The sequence below is a fragment of the Sus scrofa genome, chromosome 4, assembly GCF_054392235.1.
Source record: "Sus scrofa isolate SSC_HxYL_T2T_F1_AM1 chromosome 4, Sscrofa_HxYL_maternal_Yorkshire_Landrace_v2.0, whole genome shotgun sequence".
Classification (NCBI taxonomy): domain Eukaryota; kingdom Metazoa; phylum Chordata; class Mammalia; order Artiodactyla; family Suidae; genus Sus; species Sus scrofa.
In genome coordinates, this window is record NC_139386.1 from 36,703,771 (window position 1) to 36,719,683 (window position 15,913).

The window sequence follows — 15,913 nt, forward strand, 5'->3', positions numbered from 1 at the left end:
TCCAGAAAATTGCCCCATTCTCTGTTTGCATTGGGTTACGTTGGTTAAAGCGAAGGACATATGTACTCTTAATTGTCCTGTCACCATTTGGCACTTCCCAAAGAGGGCATATTTCCCCTGATCCTGGGTGGTAGAAAATTCCACCATGAGTTACTCTGGAGGGACTAGTCTCTCCTTCCTGGGGCAACAGAGGATATAAAAGGGCATAGGGAGGCAGAACTTGAGATGGGTCAGAAGGATCCAGGAAGTAGGTGGCTCCAGGAAAGTTGGTGGCTCTAGAGAGCAGGGGAGGCTTGGTTTCCCTGCTGAGAGTTAGGGAAGCTTAGAAGGGCATCATCTAAGATGTCAGGAGTGTTTTCTGATTCCCCAAGCTTTTGATTACAGGAGCTACGTAGACTGTGGTTTTGGGAAAGGATCATGAAGACTTGAACATAGGGAACCTCAGTCCATTTTCCCATCTTGCAACAGTGAAGAACCAATTGCAAGAGGGTATTATAATTTAGAGGACCATTTTCAGGACATTTTTTTCCATTCCCCAACTTATATAAAGGTCAGCCAGTGTTAAGTAGAGTTTAAGTCTTTCCCTTTTCAGCCTATTTTGAAATTTTTCCATGTATTTAAGAATACATTCCAGAGATGTTTCTTCTGGCTTAGAAGAGGATCATTCCATATTGAGTAACCTGCAACCAAGAAAGAGCGCTCCTAGAAATGAAATCCCGTGTCCCAGAGACATTTACCAAGAGACTTTAGTCAAAAGGGGGTCAGAGTGTCCTCTGAAGTCCCTTCTTACCTAATGGGATTTTGAGCATTCTCTACTCTTCCGTTGCCTAACTAGGTATCTCTGGTCAACCCAGTCGCTTGTGTGAGGCTCCCTGGGGGCAGTGGGAGGGGGAAGCATTTGAACCAGTGTGTTGGCCAGGATGCTCCTTGAAGAGGATGTGTTGTCTGTAAAGCTTATGTCCTATAATAAGTTTCCTTATGCTGGGGTATATTCCTTGAGATTGAGGATCTATAAAGCCTAGGATGTGGGCTGCTTGGAAGTGGCCAGCCAAATAGATAGTGTATAACAGTATATGGGCTGCCAGGGCCTGGAGTGAAGGGGGTTCTAAATATAAAAAGGAACCCTTAGAGGAATGGGGGGGGGTTGATTGTGATGAAAAATGCCATGGGGGTCGGGACCTGAGGGCCTAGCAGTGGGAGTATTCCCATAAGGGACTTTTGGACATAGAGTAAGGTGGGAGACTAGGTAGCAGAAGAACCTCAAACCCTTTCCCATATCTGTTTGGTGGCCATGATCAGACTGGGGAGAGCCTGATAAATCTGTTTGCATGGGCAACAGTGAATTTGGACAATGTTTTTCATGTAATTTAACATACCAAATGGACCCAGTTGAAGATTTCTCTTTGGGATGCTTCAGGGGTCCTATGAAGCACACCCCAAAGTTAGCTGGAGGTCAAAAAGACTTTAACTAGAATTTGATATTTCCAAAGTCTTATCAATATCAAAAAGTATTAATTTTAAGCACCCAGTCATATAGGATCATAGATCGCTGTGAAACAATATTTACTCCTTGAGCTAAGGTAAAAAAAGATTTCAAAGGTAAATATAGATCACTTAAAAGCACATAAACTCACATGATCTGTTATCAAAAGCAGCATTCTTGGAAAACTTTGTTCTCTTTATGAGAGAGAGAGGTCAAATCCAGTCCTGTATCAGCCTATTCTTGGTAAAATCCATTTACCTAATTTAATTTAATCCAACCTTAGAAAATCCTGACCACATACAAAGTTATTTTCCCTATGTTTCCTTTCTGCAGACCTTCTACAGCCTTCTGTAGTTGTGTTATTTTGTGCCTTATTCTTTTTCCTTTCAGAAACAACCAGCTTTAGGACAAAATCACCTCTTTTTTCCTTTAACAAAATGTATTTCCATTCCTCATACCTTCTTTACTGAAAGCACACACCTGCTTTGCTTAGGCAATCTTGAACTATCTAGCCCTCTATAGATTGGTAGAGAATATCTATCTCATTGTGGCACCAAACATCTTCAGCTTCTCTCTCATAAGGAGAAAAAAGGTAAATTTAGACTTGTTTAGCAATAATGTTTCAATATTTTATCTTATTTGAAATGGCCTGATGTTCAGTGAGTTCTTATCATTTAACTTAATTTAGTTTCAAGTTACCTAATTAGGAAGGACTGTTTTAGATGGACGTTTCCAAAACATAATTATTAATACAGAGTTTGCCAAAAAGTAATATTTACTCAGTCATATTTACTTAAGAATTTAATCATATCAGGTTATTTTCCTTATTGACAGATTGTATAACAAAAACAAAGTGTACTTACTTTCAGTAACCCCCGGTTACTGAAATATAAAAGTATTATATTTAATGTTGATGACTCTAAAGACAGGTCTGTATTAATTAAATCCACAAACTTAGGCTAGCTTTAATTCCAGATATTAATTCAATATTGACTATTTCCCAGGGACCTGAAATGTATTCTTATAAGTTTCTTTTACGTTTCTGAGAATAAGTGCTCACTTTCCTTTAAGCCAGTTAAATACAGCTCATTTACAAGTTAATTTTTACATAAAGACAGACAGAACCAGAGAGCTTATAGTTTTCCTGCCTGAATTTCAAAAGGCCTCTTTTTGTAGTTCTCTTGTAGTGCAGCGGGTTAAGATCCAGCATTGTCACTGCAGCGGCTTGGATTACTGCTGTGGCGTGGGTTTGATCCCTGGTCTGGGAACATATGCTGTGGACGTGGCCAAATTTTTTTTTAATAATAAAAAATTCAAAATTTTTTTAAAGTTATAAGCCCTCTTCCCCCCCCCCCTCCACAGTCTTGGGGGCTCCAGATGGATCAGATAGTTCCTGAGAGCCCAGGCAGAATAGTTAAATTGCAAAGTAGAAGAGAGAAATGCAAGCTCCTCTCTCTTTTTTTTTCTTTTTTCTTTTCGCTCTTTAAAATCCCACTAAGAACCTAAGGCTGGAGTCTCAGGCAATGTCACTATGTTTGTATTTCAAGTCTTAAGTGCTCCACTATGCCCAAAATTTCAGCAGAGACTTGCAGGAGCAGTTGGATAGACAAAACTATATTAAACAAAGATCCTTTTTCTCATCATATACCAATGACAGAAACTTAAAGATACAAACAAGAAGTTTTCAGGCTAAAGGGGGAGGGAGTATAGTTATAAGGATCAAGGGAGAGGTAAAGGGAAGAGAGTCAGAAAAGACTGAAAGAGAGACATCAGGAAAATGAAGGTGAAAATGCTGGGATGATAGGACTTCCAGCCACTACAGAATATACGGTTTGAACCTCTGTCACTCTTATAAATCCCCCATCAGGGGGAGCCTGCTGGACCAGGATCTGCGTGCTATGAGATGAGCCTCTCCCACCTCTGATTGTCACCTGTCAAGTGAGCCATTGCCAGCCAGAGGGAACATGGTCTTACAAAAGCTGAGAGGAATGATGCTGTAGATGCCTGATATCCACTTTTTCAGAAGGAGAGGACAGAGAAAGGAGAAGTAGAAGGATATCAGGAGAGGGAAAGGGACAGGGGGAGGGGGAAATCATTGCCTGAATGAGGATCCTGAGCCTCCCAGGGGCCACTAAGGCAGACTTACCAAATACAGTGTTCCTGAAACAAGAGGTTCAGGCAGACACTTGTCACCATAGGGAAGCTGCCTTTGGTGGTCCCTGAAGTGCCCAGCTCCTCTCCCAGAAAGGGGACAATTGCCCCTTTGTGGTTGCTGCTGAGTCTGTTACTGACCAAGGTTCTTGGCCTTTCTTAATCAATAGAAATTGATAGAAGAGGCCAGACAAGAAATTCAGGCATGGCTTTATTGGGGCCCCTGCTGCAGCAGGGGGAAGGGAAAACAGGTAGCAGTTTGCCTTTCTTGCTCCTCCAGGCCAAGGCAGAGCTAGTTCCTTATATGGGTAGAGAGTAGGGCCAGGTCCAGGGGGTTGGGCAGGAGGGTGGTTTGCCCACCTCTTTGGTGGTAGTATGTGCAGGGGGCATGTGCAGTATGCTGTTTTTGCTCCCAGCTCCTCAGAAGTGTCAGTTGGGTTTTTTGGTCTTTTTGTATCTTGTCCATAACTTGCAGCAACTGTATATGTGCACACAGTTACTTTTAGTCCCATGTAGTTTCTTTGTATTTTTTGCTTGAGGAGACACTTGTCCAGGTGCAAGCACTGCAGCAAAGGTCTCAGGTCTAAGATTCCCACATGTCTCATATGCATTGTATTTTGATAAATCCTATCAAGTCTGTTTAAAGAACTTGCAAGCTTGGGAATTATTAGGAGTTGGGTATATTTCAAATTAAATCATTAAGTACATTTACTTTTTCATCATCTGTTCCTGCTCTGAAATAGTATGAACTGTTCTAGGTTTTTAAATATAATTTATTTTGCATTTAATCCAGTAGACCTCATATTTGTCTTTGTAAGCCTGATATGAACTCATTGGACTTAAAAGAAAATAGAGCATGTGTGTGCTTAGGAGTTACAACAATGGAATAAGATTGATATTTTCTTGTGGTTATGAAATATCACTTCAGCATTATTGTGTCATTTTAAAAAATACTCATTTGGTATTTATTCACAATGTTTTATGTTCATGACAGCATCTTGGCCCTGTGTTATATTAAAGAAAACACAATATTCAAGCTCTAATTTAAAACCTTATTAAAGCATTGAAGGTATGGCTAAAACTTGCAAATCATTGAGAGGAGAGGAAGGAAGCATGAATATATCCACACTGTGGAGTGGTACGATGAAATACTGACTATATCTTCTGAATCTGCTATTATGCAAGGCCTCTTATCAATCTTTTGTAGATGGCTTGCAAGATGGCTTCCTATCTTTTTAAGGTGAATTCTGTAATAGCCTGTGGTTTGTCATAATGTCTCAAAGACTACTTCTAAATCTGGTGAAAATTGATTCAGCTATTTTCAAGAGTTGTAGTAACAGACAAATTTAATGTATAAGTATATTGGAGTTCTTGCTGTGGCACAGAGGAATTGGCAGCATCTTGGGAGTGCTGGGACATGGGTTCAATCATTGCCCTGGCACAGTGGGTTAAGGATCTGGTGTTGCCACAGCTGTGGCTTTTAACTGTGGCTCAGATCTGATCCCTCCTCTGGGAATTCCATATGCTGTGGGGCAGCCAAAAATGAAAAAAAAAATTTTTTTTTAATGTGTAAGTTTATAATTTTTTGTTTTGTGATACCTGTTTCTTCTCTAGACATATCACATTGAGGATAGAGACCATATGTATCTTGGTCATGATGAGAACCTCAGTGTTTAACAAATGGCTGGGGTAAATTTTAACTGTGAAATTAAGCCAAAGTCCCCTTGATTTGAGGCAGTCCCAGTGCTCTCAAGTCACATGCTTTTAGCACCTTTCGTGGATTATATCTATACAAGGATAGTCATTAAATTATGTGGGTTTTTTAAATATATGATCTTATTTCCATATCATAGGTTGTTAAGTACTAACTCAGTGTAACCCTAGAGGCTGAAAATGGCTATAATCTGAGTTGGGTTTTTTGTTTGTTGCTTACTTGCTTTCTAGGACCGCAGCTGTGGCATATGAAGTTCCCAGGCTAGGGGTCGGATTGGAGCTGTCACTGCCAGCCTATACCACAGCCACAGCTACACAGGATCTAAGCTGTGTCTGCAACCTATACCACAACTCATGGCAATGCCGGATCCTTAATGAGGCCAGGGATTGAACCTGAATCCTCAGGGGTATGAGTTAGGTTTGTTTCTGCTGAGCCACAATGGGAATTCTGAGTGTTGTTGTTTGTTTGTTTGTTTGTTTGTTTTTAACAGAGCTTTTATTTTTAGTACCTCAGGTAATGAAAAACAAGGAGCTGTGTTTTTGAGGCCAAGCCTATAGAATTCTGTTTTTAAGTCAAAGTGTTTATCAGGGTGTCTTAGTATTAGTGATTCTTGACCAGAGTGTGCAGCTGAATTACTGAGGAACATTTTCAGAATATATAAGTTCTGGACCATATCCAAATTTTGATTGGATAGCTCTGAAGTGGAAGAAATATGATTTTGTTGTTGCTTGTGGGGTTCACTTAGGTGTTTTTTTTTTTTTAACTGTAAGCAGTGGATGCTCATAATACAGTTGTATTATGCAGAAGGAAGAAAGTATATACTAAAGATTATTGTCACCAAGATAGCCACTGTTAATGGTTTGACATTTTTCCAGAAATTGTGTAGGTACATGTAAGCCTGTGTGGTGTTTTTTTCCCCACAAATAGGTTCATGCTGTACATTTTTGCAATTATATGTAGTATTGCCTTCTATTTTGCAGTTATTATTGTTCACTTAGTATTATATAGAGAGATCTTTTCCTTATTATTGCACACAAATTGTGGTTGGTTCCTTTATTCTTCCCCATTTCCCTGTTGGACATTTATTTCCAGGTTTTGTGAGGGGCTTTTTTTTTTTTTTTTGCCTTGTTTTATTTGCTTGTATCAACAAGGCTGTGGTGAGTTTCCTTGTACAGTATATATTTGCATATTTGTGTCCTTATATATTCTGAAGGATGAATTTTACCTGTAGGATTGCTGGTCAAAAGTTCCATTCTGAAAGTTTGTGCCAAATTGGTTCCCTGAAGTTGTGCCGATTTGAGTTCCTCCCAATAATATGTTGAGGTGCTTCTTTCAGTACACATCAATCCCTTCAAACTTTCAGTCTAATGTGTACAGGGATGGTATCTAATGTTTGAATTTTCATTTCTTTAGTTGTGACTGTTCCTATCTTCCTAATTTTTGTAATTCTTTATAAGAACTGCCTTCTTATATCTTTGCTCCTTTTACTGTTGCACATCTTTTTCTTACTAATGTATAAAAGCTCTTTTTATACTATGGGGATTTGTTTGTTGTTATATATGTCTTTACTAATTTATCATGTCTTCCTACTTTATAGTATTTTTTATCATATAAAATATGGTAAAATTTTTTAGTATTCAAATTGGTTTATTTTCCTTTGAGGCGTATTTGTTTATTTGTACAATATTTTAGAAAGGCTTCCTGAATAGGATGACCATCTGTTCTGGTTTTCCCCCTATTATCCTAGTTTAAATATTAACAGCACCTCTTACTAGGTTCTTATCTGGATAATAAATTATTTGGTATCATTTCTAGAAACATGTTTTGAAGAATTCTCTAGGCAATACTCATTAAGTACCGCTTGTTTAATATTTTAAGTGATAAGTTCTCAGGACAAGATCCATATGTAGAGCTATAACTTGAAAGATAAGAGTATCCATATGTCCACATTTGGTAGATGCTTTTAAACAGTTGTCCAAAGTATTTGTGCCATTTTTCACTCCTACGAGCAGTCCATGTATTTGTTAACATTTGGAAATGTCAGAATTTTAGCCATCCTCCTGGGTGTATGGTGATCCCTCAGTGTGGCTTTAATGTGTGTGACAGATGATGTTGAGCACTTTTTCATATATTTTGTAAAGTGTCTGTTATGTCCATTGCCCATTTTTCTTTTGAATGTCAGCTTTGTTTTATTGATTTCTAAGTATTCTTTCTATATTCTGGATACTGTTCCTTTATTAGTTATAAGTGACAAATATCTTCTCCCTGTCCCTAATACTGTCTCTTTATTGTAATCAATTTAACAATTTTTATTTTATAGTTAAGTACTTTAGCATGTCCCATTTAAGAAATCTTTTCATTAAAACATTCTCTTCTATTGACTCTTAGAAGTTTTATGATTTTACTTTTCACATTTAGTTCTATGAACCATATAGAATTTATTTTTATATGGGGATTTAGCTACATGTTAAGTTCCTTTTCTCTTCTCAGATGGTAACCAGGAAAACTGTATTATGTGGTTTTGTTTTCTTCTTGACAAGGCCATTCTTAATGCTCAGCAGTGTCTCCTTTGATAATAAGAAGTATCCATGTGTATATGTGGGGCTTTTTTTTCTGTACTGTGCTCTGTTCCATTGGTGTTTGTATCCGTCTTTGTGATGTTCCACACTGTCTTCTTAATTACTGTAACTTTATAATACTAATTATATCTGGCAGTGTAAGAGTACCCCCACACACACATATACACTTTGTTCTTCAAAATAGTATAAGCTATCCTTAGACTTTTGTATTTGCATGTACATTTTATTGTCACTTTTTAAAAAACTCTTAAAGGCAGTGGGAATCACTGATGTTTGAGTGTGATAATGATCAAAAGTTTTGTACAAGATTTTAATGAGATCAGCTCAAATCTAGGCTCTTAAGATTAAAGAATATCCTTGTTATTTCAGCATTGGTTTTATATTCTCTTGTAGACTACTCAATAGTTGGCCTTATTTAAAAAGAAAACCAACAAATAGTTAAAGAACATACTTCTTTGAAGTTTCATGGAGAAGAGTTTGTAAGTTTGTAAAAAATATGCAGACTGAGAATGCAATTAAATAATCTTGGTATTCTATTTTCTTTTGTTTTTCAGAACATCTGTGATAAGTCTTCTATAAATTGAACTTTTTCAAGAATTCTCTTAAGGAGCCACGTAGGATTTTCTTACACCATGACTTAATCTGAATGCAAGAACAAGAAATAGGTTTGCTCTCTAAATATAATGAAGGGCTGTGTATAAACACAGACCCTAACTCAATTCTAATGAGTATTTTAGACATGAGTTTACATCGGCAAATGGGTTCGGATCGAGATCTTCAGTCTTCTGCATCATCTGTAAGCTTGCCTTCAGTCAAAAAGGCACCCAAAAAAAGAAGAATTTCAATAGGCTCTCTTTTTCGGAGGAAAAAGGAAAACAAACGTAAATCAAGGGAGCTAAATGGCGGGGTGGATGGAATTGCGAGTATCGAAAGTATACATTCTGAAATGTGTACTGATAAGAACTCCATTTTTTCTACAAATACCTCCTCTGACAATGGATTAACTTCCATCAGCAAACAAATTGGAGACTTCATAGAGTGCCCCTTGTGCCTTTTGCGGCATTCTAAAGACAGATTTCCTGAGATAATGACTTGTCATCATAGATCTTGTGTGGATTGCTTGCGACAATACCTAAGGATAGAAATTTCTGAAAGTAGAGTTAATATCAGTTGCCCAGAATGTACTGAACGGTTTAATCCCCATGATATTCGCTTGATATTAAGTGATGATGTCTTGATGGAAAAATATGAAGAATTTATGCTTAGACGGTGGCTTGTTGCAGATCCTGATTGTAGGTGGTGTCCAGCTCCAGACTGTGGGTAAGAAGAATTTGTTTGATTTTTCTTGAGTTAGTTTTTTCTCTGGATAAAATAAGAATTTGCCAACGATTACTCAAAAAAAAAAAAAAAAAACTTAACATGATAGGTACTTTATTAATTCAAAAGACAAAAAAAATATATTGAGTATATATTGACACTTGTCAGGAGCAGTGTCAGATATTAAAGGCAGGAATCTTATGTTGTTCATCTTTATACTGTCTTTGCATCACATATTCACTTAAGAACATTTTCAGGGAGTTCCCATCGTGGCGCAGTGGTTAACGAATCCGACTAGGAACCATGAGGTCGCAGGTTAATGATCCAGCGTTGCCGTGAGCTGTGGTGTAGGTTGCAGACACGGCTCGGATCCCGCGTTGCTGTGGCTCTGGCATAGGCCGGGGGCTGCAGCTCCGATTCGACCCCTAGCCTGGGAACCTCCATATGCCGTGGGAGCGGCCCAAAGAAATATCAAAAAAGACCAAAAAAAAGAAGAAAAGGGTAAGTTAGTAGAGTATAGGATGTAGTAGTGGACACATTGATTTTCCCCATCCATTTGGAGAATTTTTATTTTGGTATAATAGATGAAACTATCAGGCCTTTTGTTTGCTTGCTTTTGTTTGAGTCATTTATATAAATTAAATGACCCTTTTGAAAAGTTCCTTAATGGTGCCGCAATATGATGTGTTCATGTTGACATAAATGAGTATTTGCTAGCCTCAAGAACCACAGATCATATAAGTTCATTTGCCTCACGTTTTTGAATTACAAATGCCATTCTACTAATATTTAAAATAAAATAATTTTGCTTATATATGTCTTATATGTTAACAGCAGCCTCCATTTACGTAGCATTTACCATGTATGGTTGTTAGAACTAGGAAGAAATAGTCATGTGCTTTTCAAGAATAAAGCCAAAAACACGGGATAAGATTTAGCATACCATTAGTCACCCAGAGATTTTAAGTAAGAGTTTGGGAAAACTCAAGCATTTGATTATCTGCATATAATCAAAGACAAGGCTGGAATGTGAGTTTAATTGATCAAATGACAATTTCAGGTCTCTAATCAAATCCATTATTAAAAACTTGTTGAGCAGCAAATTTTTCAGATTGCATCCAATCTATGAATTCCATAATTTTAAATGAGGATAGTAATAATGTGATTCCAGCCTATGCAAATTCCAACCAGTTTTATCAGGTGTCACTAGCATTAACTGTCCGCCAAGGATTTCTATGTAACATAAAGCACTAAAAATGTTACCTAACTACTTAACATTTTATGAGTTTGTTAGTTTTGTGAAGGACTCTATTTGGTATCTGATTTAGATTATGCTCTTCTATACTGCAAGATGCTTGTATATAACATGAACAATAAAATGTTAAACATACTATCTAAACTGGGCCAAGGTAGAAGTAAACTCTGGAACCCCTGAAGGATTAAACTCTCAAGAGAAAGAGAAAGAAAATCAGAAAAATGAACAATACTTTTAAATAATTGGAGGAGTTCCCATTATGGCACAGCGGAAACAAATCTGACTAATATCCATGAGGATGCAATGAGTTCAGTCTCTGGCCTCGCTCAGGGTCAGGGATCCGGCATTGTCGTGAGCTGTGGTGTGGGTTGCATATGCAGCTCCGATGCCATGTCACTGTGGCTGTGGTAGCTGTGGCTCCAATTCGACCCGTAGCCTGGGAACTTAAATATGCCACTGGTGCTGCCCCCAAAAAAGCAAATAAATAAATAAATAAATAATTGGAGCAAGAGACAGTATCCTATCAGAAGAATAGCTTAAATATAATTGTATTACTTTTGATCCCATGAACCCCCTGCAAAACATTTTCACTGATACAAGTATGCACATTAATTAGAGTAGATTCCAAGTTGGATTACAAATTTTAGGTTGAAAGAAAAGCGTTTTGCAAATCATTACAGCAAATACTTTTATAGCAGGAGTTCAAATAAAAATATACTGTATTTCATCTAGAGAAGGTATGCTTTCTATCTTTCATGCAACCCTATGTTAAGAGGTGCTTCACAAGTTCCTTTAAACATTTAATACCTTTAAAAGAAAACATGTAAAAGTGATGGAACAAATGAAAAAGAGGCTTACATGTTAGAACCTGTGACCAGAGGAGATTGAGAAAATAAACCCAGAGGCATGAGCTTTCTGGTCGCTAAACAGGTATGTTCTCTTGTGCTGGGTTGGTGGATCATGTCATCATAGTGGACAATATCAACATTAGTAGCCTAATAGAACACAATAGAGAGGGCTAACATAGGTACTTGCTCGTATGCGAACTTGATTTGGGCGGAAGCATTCCAAACCAATTGGGAAAAGATTGATTCACCATCCAGAATTGTGAAATTTAGCTATTTAAGGGGAAAAAATTAAATTGTCACCACATGTAATAAATTCAGAACATACAGAGGTACATTATATTTTAAAAAGCTGGCCTGGTTTGTACATTGTCAAGGCAGATAGCAAAAGATTGTCATTTTGATTTCTGACATCACTTGCTTCAGTTAGCTGAGGCTACCCTTCTATTCTATCAGTACACGTTAGCCCTGTCATCCCATGTGAGTGCTTCTGGGGAGCTTTGAATATGCAGGAACATTTATTATACTGGAATATAACTAACAATTTAATATCTGTGTGCCTCTCAAGAGGAAAAAAAAAAAGGTATTTTTTTTCTATATAACCACAGGTTAACTCCATGTTCAATAAAGAATTATCAAATGAACAAATCTGACTGTGCCATTGCTGAAATCATGTATCTCAGGAACAGTTAGTAAACCATTTTAAAGCAATGTGCTCAACTGTAATCAGGTTTGTGAAGCTTTGAGCTTATTTACTGACATTTAAATGGCTCTAAATAATAATTTATTCTGGCAGAAGATACTGTTCATAATGGATAAAAAAAAGAATGGCACCATAGGCTTAGGAACCAAAGAACATGTGTTTTTAGAATTTTATTCTATCCATATGACTCTCATTCCCATCCTACAAAGAAGGGTTTTAGCCATAACTTGCCCTCTTTTGACATGCCAAAATTGCTTTTGTAGGCTAACCTTGTAGATTTTTTTTTTTTTGTCTTTTCAGGGCTGCACCTGCGGCACATGGAGGTTCCCAGGCTAGCCGTAGGATTGGAGCTGTAGCTGCTGGCCTACACCACAGCCACAGCAGTGCTAGATCCGAGGCACAGTCTGCGACCTACACCACAGCTTACAGCAACGCCAGATCCTTAACCCACTGAGCAAGGCCAGGGATCGAACCCATGTCCTCATGGCTACTAGTTGGGTTTATTAACTACTGAGCCACTACATGAACTCCTAGAAATTTCTATACATAGAACAAATCCAACTTTGATTTTCTCCTGAGGAATAAATATGTGTGTCTTAGAAAACAAGAACCAAAGTGATAAGACACAGGAGACATATCCTCTTTCCCTTAATAATTCGTCACCTAAGGAAGTAAGCTTTAGCTATGCATCCAAAACAGCTTACTAACACTCCACCCTGAAATTAGACAGACTTCTGCAAATGTTCTGGGCAGTTCTCAAAAACTGTAGACTTCCCCTGCAGTATGTACTGGAAAGCAGAACAGAATGCATCCTCTCTAGGAAAACAGATCCTGAAAGAGGGAACCAGGAGATGAGTCTCACTTTGTCTAGACCATTTCTCAAAAATGTGGTCAATCCATTTCCACAGAGTGACAGTAACTTCTTGCTAGTGGAATCATGAGCCTATTGATTTGGATATAAAACTTGACTTTTCCCCTTAGCTGGATCATATAATTTTGGTGTTTCTGATTATATGTTTGTTCTTTAAAGGTTGTGTTAAAGTTTTGTGCTTTTGGAAAAAATTTACCTTGGACTGCTGAGTAATCTTTCATTTTTTTAATCATTTTTCAGTGAGATCTTAGGGTCCCCTTTCATGTTAGGTATAATTTGTTTTTCTTATTCCTTTATGAGGACTTTGTTCTAGGGCAGAATATACTACCCTAGTTGATATCCCTGCTTCCCCATTGTGAATTTGTGAAACTCTAATATTTTGAAACACTTCCAGGAACTAGATGTCATGGTCAGATAAGTTTGGGAAGTAATGTTTACTATGTATGTACACTATTGGTATGTTAAAAATTCCTTTAGCATATCCTGTAGTTTAAAAAAAAAAGGTAATTTAACTTGACCATTGAGTTCTTTCTTGAAATGGATCACCTATTAACAGTCCAGCAAATAGAAAATATTTCTTGAAAAACTCCTATTTCCCCTCCTTCCTATTCCTAGTTTCTTCCTATCCCTCCACAGTCTACTAAGTGGGGAGTTTTAAGCATTTTAAGTAACTAGAAACTTTCAGCTGAAAAATAGAGATAGAAAGTAAGACTTGAGTTAAATAAAGGATCATAGAAGGAAATGAAACTATCATCTAAACCAAGGTGTGGGTACTGTTTAAGCCAGAGAGTTTAATTGGTTAACCAATATTATTGTTATTTTTGTGACCTTCTATTGAGCCTGTTTTCCCAAATAATACCTCATGCACTAGAGCACTGCAGTTTTTCTTTAAAGCAAATATTTTGTATTTAATTTAGTTTGGCCACTTGCTTCCCATTATAGTTTGAGAACTGTTTTCCAATGAAAAATAAGTTTGGCTCCCAAAAAATGAAAATCATTTTCAAAAGTCCTCACATTCTGTTTTCAAAATATGAATGCTAGGTACATTTAACCCCTTCATATATTATAGAAAGCGCTTAACAGTTATTATTAGGATTGAATATGTGTGAAGATGGAACACTTACATTGTAAACACTCAGTAATGGTTAGCATAAGAAAAATCTTCTAGACAATCAACCCTAACTTTTATACTTATCAAAGTTCACAGTCATGAAAATATTTGGTTGGTATTATTAAAGATAATTCTGTTTTTCCTAGGAATTTGCCCAGATTGAATGGGCCTTAAATGTTTAACCCTGGGGTAGGACAGCTTAGCTTTTCTTTTATAAAAAACTACTGCAGAGTAGCATTAAACAAGTTTGATGTACTGTTCTCTTTTTCTTTTTCCCACCTCTCTCTCCTCTCCCTTTTCCTCCTCTCTCTCTTTTCCTCCCTCCCTCCCTCCCTCACTACACATGCACACATATACACACTGTTTTATTTACATAGCACAACTCTTCTCTTTTTTTGTTTTTTTGTTTTTTTTTTTTTTTTTTTTTTTTGGCCACACTCTGCATGCAGAAGTTCCTGGGCCAGGAATGAAACTTGCACCACAGCGGCAACCCAATCCACTGCAGTAACAAGTCTGGATCTTAACCTGCTGTGCCCTAAGAGAACTCCATAAATATCACTACTCTTTTTATTCTTTATATCCTATTTCTGTTTGTTTGTTTCTTTGTTTAGGGCCGTACCCTGAGGCATATGGAGGTTTCCAGGCTAGGGGCTGAATCGGAGCTGCAGCCACCAGCCTATGCCACAGCCACAGCAACACAGAATCTGAGCCGTGTCTGTGACCTACACCACAGTTCATGGCAATGCCAGATCCTTAACGCACTGAATGAGGCCGGGGGTTGAACCTGTGTCCTCATAGATACTAGTCAGATTTGTTTCCATTGAGCCACCATGGGAACTCCCTATTATATCCTAATTTTTGAGATGCATTTTCATCAAAAGCCAAGTGGCTAGGTGTTTAATCAATATTCCTCCAGGGTCAAAGTCAAATATCACTAGTCATGACTAGTCTTGTATCCTTCTGGGATACAAGAATGAATGTAAAAATTTTTTTAAGAAAATTAAAAAAAATAAGTAATCAGACATTAAAATGTTTGAAATCATAATGCAGGAATGGTAATTACTCTAACATGTCAGCAGTTTACTCCTGATAATTACACTGCATATTTTTAAAATTCTAAATAAACATATACTATTTGAAATATAAAGTCATTTTCAACAATCTTAAGTCTCTAGACTGAAAACTAACAATTTTTTCATCTTAATGCATTTTATGAAGTTAGAAGTTTGATTACTTGAGAAGAAAATATGTTTTGAGTCCTCAGTTTTCTTGCCATAACTCTTCCTGTTTTTAATGGATATTTTGCCAAATTTTGGAACTTCTCTTGTAAATTTTGCAATAGCAAAGTTAACATTTTGCTTTTAGTTCTTCTTGCCAGGATGTGCTGAATTCCCTAACAGAGCTTTCTCTTGAAGGAAAAAAAAAAAAAAAGTTATTTCTCTAGATAGCCTCAATCACTAATTAGAAATTAAGTCAGTTCTTAAAATTTTTGTTTAGTAATATACTATATTATACCAAACAACCTCTACAAAGGTTAGAATTATGACATAGCCCAATTTTTGCTTATCTACCTCATATATTTTTATAAATATTTGCTCAGAAATGTTGCGTTCTTCTAAATTTATCTAGTTAAAGCACTTTCAGTATTCATATTTACTATAAATCTGATTTATTTTTACTATAAATCTGTTTCCCTATTTAGCTATTTGAAATTTATTAAGTTGTATCTAAATTTGACTTTCACAATCATCGAGAATTACATTTTATTCTTGTAACACAATTTACATTTATACTTCAATTGTCCAGTAAGATTTCATGATATAAAGTAGAAAGATTTTTACTCTGTCTAGAAGGCTGTCAGTGTTTATTTTGAAATGAATATTC

The 15,913-nt window shown here is 36.9% G+C and overlaps 1 protein-coding gene across 10 annotated transcripts in view; it reads left to right on the forward strand.

The window, feature by feature from the left end:
• RNF19A (ring finger protein 19A, RBR E3 ubiquitin protein ligase) overlaps positions 1-15,913 on the forward strand; it is a 1,069,816-nt gene that overhangs the window by 1,025,686 nt on the left and 28,217 nt on the right. For 8 of the 10 annotated variants that reach the window (XR_014842872.1, XM_013996573.3, XM_013996572.3 and 5 more), the window contains one exon: positions 8,482-9,247. Coding sequence is in view for 9 of the 10 variants with exons in the window: in XM_013996573.3 (XP_013852027.1) it covers positions 8,574-9,247 (674 nt within the window). In the remaining variant the exon portion in view is untranslated. Of the gene's footprint in view, positions 1-5,608; positions 9,248-15,913 lie in introns of those variants that run through there. The other 2 variants (XM_085020949.1, NM_001038006.1) reach the window with 2 other exon arrangements.